The 4,279-nt window shown below is 32.7% G+C and overlaps 1 protein-coding gene across 1 annotated transcript in view; it reads left to right on the top strand.

Moving 5' to 3' along the window:
* Positions 1 to 4,273, top strand: part of LOC106879864 (serine-rich adhesin for platelets-like) — an 8,825-nt gene extending 4,552 nt beyond the window's left edge. Inside the window, exons 3-4 of the mRNA XM_014929582.2 lie at positions 173 to 721; positions 1,549 to 4,273. Coding sequence (XP_014785068.1) covers positions 173 to 721; positions 1,549 to 1,731 — 732 coding nt within the window. The 3' untranslated portion in view covers positions 1,732 to 4,273. The remainder of the gene's footprint in view (positions 1 to 172; positions 722 to 1,548) is intronic.
* Positions 4,274 to 4,279: the final 6 nt, after the last annotated feature.

Below are 4,279 nucleotides of genomic sequence, written 5' to 3'. Positions count from 1 at the left end.
TATATGAATGTGCCTGATTTTATGCAGTCGTGTTCTTTTAAACAGTCGTGTTTGTTTAGAAGTGGTGAGTATAAATGTATACATATACGAATGTGCCTGATTTTATACAGTCGTCTTTTTTTTAAAAGATATATTTGTCGCAATACTTTAACTGCCATGTTTCTTTTTTCAGATTAGAGTTTTAACGAGTGGTGTTAGTGAATCGAAACATTCTGTCTCCTGGAATGACAACGTCAAAGTTGTTGAATCTGAGAAGCGAGAAGTTACCGTGGCTTCATCATCGACAGAAAATGTATTACATGTAAAACCATCAAGTGCCAAAGAGAAAAGACGTTTGTTTAAGAAATCAAGTAGCGTTGATAATCCAGTTTTGACTTCTATTGCCAGAGTAGGCGTCCAAGCAGCACAGCCTGCCGCTCCATCAATCATGAAACCATCAGATCTATTCAAAGCTATGAAGCAGAAACTCCGTCCATCTTTCAAAAAGACTTTTTCGTTTGATTCTAATCCTTTGAGACCTACTGGAGAAGGATCAACACCAACCGAATCGATACAAAGTTGGGGACCTTCTGCCTCTGCTTCTCCTGAGAAATTATCTCCTGAAATTTTAGAAGAACCACCAATGTCAGCATTCCATCCAATTAAAATATCATCAGTTGATAGAGAAAATCGGTATGAACAGAAAAAGGAAGACAAACAGACACAGAATCAGAAAGCATTGGTAAGGTTTCATAACGTTATAAATTCTCCATCCTTGAAGAATTAAGTTGTTTATTGTTCGTTTTAATTTTATCTTAGATCATTAATTTGATTTTCTCTTGTGCCATTGCGTGCGTGCGCGCGTGTGTTACATTGAAGATGTTGCTTTAAAATTACTTTAAGAATAACAACGGAATGTTTCCTGAGTCGGTGGGTGATTCAATACTGAAAGTAGAATAGTAGAATTTTATTTATGGTAACATTTGTGTTAACTGGCGCTTCATGTTTCGCTTAATCTTATGCGGAGGGTGGAGTTCTCAAGTTAAGTTTTAGAAACTTGTCGAGATGCTTGCATTTTGTGAAAATTTCCGATCTCGAATTCAACAGGTCACAGGAGTTCTTAAATTTAAAAAAGATATGACTTTTTTCAGCTATACAAAACCTGCACCTCCTTGACCCATTAACATATGGCGTGAATCGCTCAACGATGTTCACTTGATGGTGTGCGACGGCATTTTTGGCCTTCAGTTCTAAGATGTGACTAGTTTAATGGGGTTCTTTTGTCTGTATCTAAACGAAGACTAGCGATTGGCTTGTCTTTATATATATACGACGGGTTTCCATAAAGTTCCTATCGACCAAATTCACCCACAAGGCATAGCTCGTCAAGGATAGTAGGGGGGCCTATATGAGGAGACATTTTCCAAAGCGCTGCACATTGGGATTGAATGCGAAACCACGTGGTTGCGAGGTAAACTTTTTAACCACATATCTATGTTTGTATGTAATAAAAGTATTAATCATGCAAATTTATATCTTCATTTAATTAATTGATTTATTTATTTGCAGCATTCAGATGAAGAATCGGATCGATTGGGAAGAATGATTACTTCAAGCAGGAAAAATGCCTACCGAAAAAATCGTTCAAAATCAGCTGATAGCCGCCATGAAGATCGATTACGTCCTGTAGTTGTTCATGCTGATGTGATCACCCCGATAAGAGTATGGGAATTCAATGAAACACCTGTCTGAAAACACCTGAATAGCTTACATAGAGAACTCTTATTTTTAGTCGTGGAAACATCAGGCGTGAAGATTCTGTAATAATACCAGAAATAACAGCTATATTTCTGGCAGAACCACAACTGAATGAAAGAAGAAGAAGGGTAAAACAAACAAATTAAAAAATGCCCGATTGAATTAACATCCTCTTAAAGAAAGAGAGAAGATAGAGAGGGTGTAGGAAATTAAAATGAAATTCCACGTAGGAATTAGCCAGTGGAGAAAATTAAAGTCATCGTTAGTTTTATACTAATTCTCATACATTATGAAAGAATTAAAATCTCTTATGTTCCCATCCCAAGCGTAGAATATTTGTCAGCAATGTATGTAGTTAGTGTTTGAAGATTTGGTTATTTTTCTCATTAGCAGTTTGCTGGTGTTTATTTTATGTCGGTTGTGAAGTATCTGTTGTTTATTTATAATAGGAGTCATAATGTTTAGTTAATCTGTTTCAAAGTGTTTGAACTTGAATGTCTTGTAAAAAATTATAGACAAACTATTCAAACGAATCTTCATAAATATATTTTCCATTCAAAGATAGAGAGATAGGTAACTAATCACAATGATAATTTAGTGGCAAATAAATGTATTTAACGACTGTTTTTGTGCGCTATAGGAAATTCTTTATGTTTCACTTATTCGTCCCGACAGTTATTAACGTAAACATTCTTAGTTTTATGGTATCTTAAATTAACTTCAGCCATATATTTGCACACATTCATACACGCACGCATGCACACATACACTTCACACGTACACACTCATGCGATCTATGCGTGTGTATGTTATTTATTTTATATATATATAACTGAACCATCATTCCATTAATATATAGTTGTATTTCCAGACGAAGAGAATAAAGAAACAAGAATATATTAAAAAGGAAAAAATAATGAATATAAGGAGAAAGATATATTTTACAATAACTACAGCTACAGTACACATACACACTCACCCAAAGATCTTAACTCCGCGAAAGCCATTGTTTTAAAATCATCGAGCGTCTTCTTGACAATTCGTCCATTCCAAGACAAACATGTCAGTGTCTTTATTTATTTATTTATTTATTTATTTATTCTTTAAACTCGTCCACATCAAAACTATTGACCTTTCGAAGCTCGCATAAAGAAAGGAATGAATCGGGTTACGACTTTCGTTTGAAATCTCTCTATAAATTCGTACATACACTGGGAAATAAAAGCATTTGGAAAGAAGCCTGCCGAACACATGTCAGTCTAACCCATCAAGCCTACTAAAAAATATTTCATAAAACTCGCATTATATTATCACATTTTCTTTTTAAAATTACTTTTTTAATTAAATTCTACAACATGATTTTAATTCAATGGCTAGAAACAATCAGCTTTGTCATCGATTTTTTACCATCCCAGGTTAAGATTTTAGAATTATTCCAGTGATTTGATCACTCTAACTATTATTATCGCTACTCTAACCATCCTCACTGTCACACTCTCAATATTATCGTCAATATTATCAACATTATTTTCGTCAACATCTACAACATTCTTATCACGTACACCATACAGAAGCAGAAGGTTAGCTAGATTGTTAACCAATCACTTTTCTACGAAATTTATCCTTCCGGAAGAAGGAAGAGCATATTTAACAGAAAGAAGTAGCAGTAACTGAATTAAGATAATAATAATAATAATAATAATAATAATAATAATAATAATAATAATAAAAATAATAATAATAATAATAATAATAATAATAATAATAATAATAATAATAATAATAATAATAAATTAAATATCAGTAAATACGAATAGAAGGAAAGCAACATTAATAACGACATTTTTTATGCAGATCTTTAAAAAAAAATGCATTATACTGTATTTTAAGGCCATTTTCTTCTATTCATGTCTGGGATGATAGAAACAGAACAGGACAACCAATCGGGAAGTGAAACCGAGATCTTTCTGTTGGTGTCACAAATAACAGTGCGCGCTCGTGTGTATGTGGTGGGCATGGTATCTTTAAAATATATAACGTATATACATCGTCAATCTTAGTTTAAGAGATAAGAATGTAAGACTGACATAGTTTTTTTTAATAAAATGGAATGGATGCAACGACCATTTTTCTTGGGATTGGTCGCTCAAACACACACATATATTTCTTTTTATATGTGTGTGTGTATGTAATTATGTATGTACGTATGTATGTTTGTGTATTTATGGATAAATATATGGAGTAATGGGTGATTGTATATTCGTATGCATGTATGTATGTATGTATAGAAATCTCGACCAGTGTTGGCAAGTTAGTCCTTTGACATATCGTCCTCATTTATATCAATATTTTTAAACGCTCGCATTATAAATCCGATCTGAAAATTCAATATTTATATTTTTTTATTCAATACTATTTATCTATCGATTTTTTACATCCATTATTGTACTATAATTTAAAAGATAACAGACTAAGCAGACATGGGAACATAGAGATTATTAGTTCCGTAAATTATACAAATGCAACCTATATATATATATAT

Source organism: Octopus bimaculoides, chromosome 3 (genome assembly GCF_001194135.2).
Source record: "Octopus bimaculoides isolate UCB-OBI-ISO-001 chromosome 3, ASM119413v2, whole genome shotgun sequence".
Lineage (NCBI taxonomy): Eukaryota > Metazoa > Mollusca > Cephalopoda > Octopoda > Octopodidae > Octopus > Octopus bimaculoides.
This window is presented reverse-complemented; position numbering and strand designations above follow the sequence as displayed.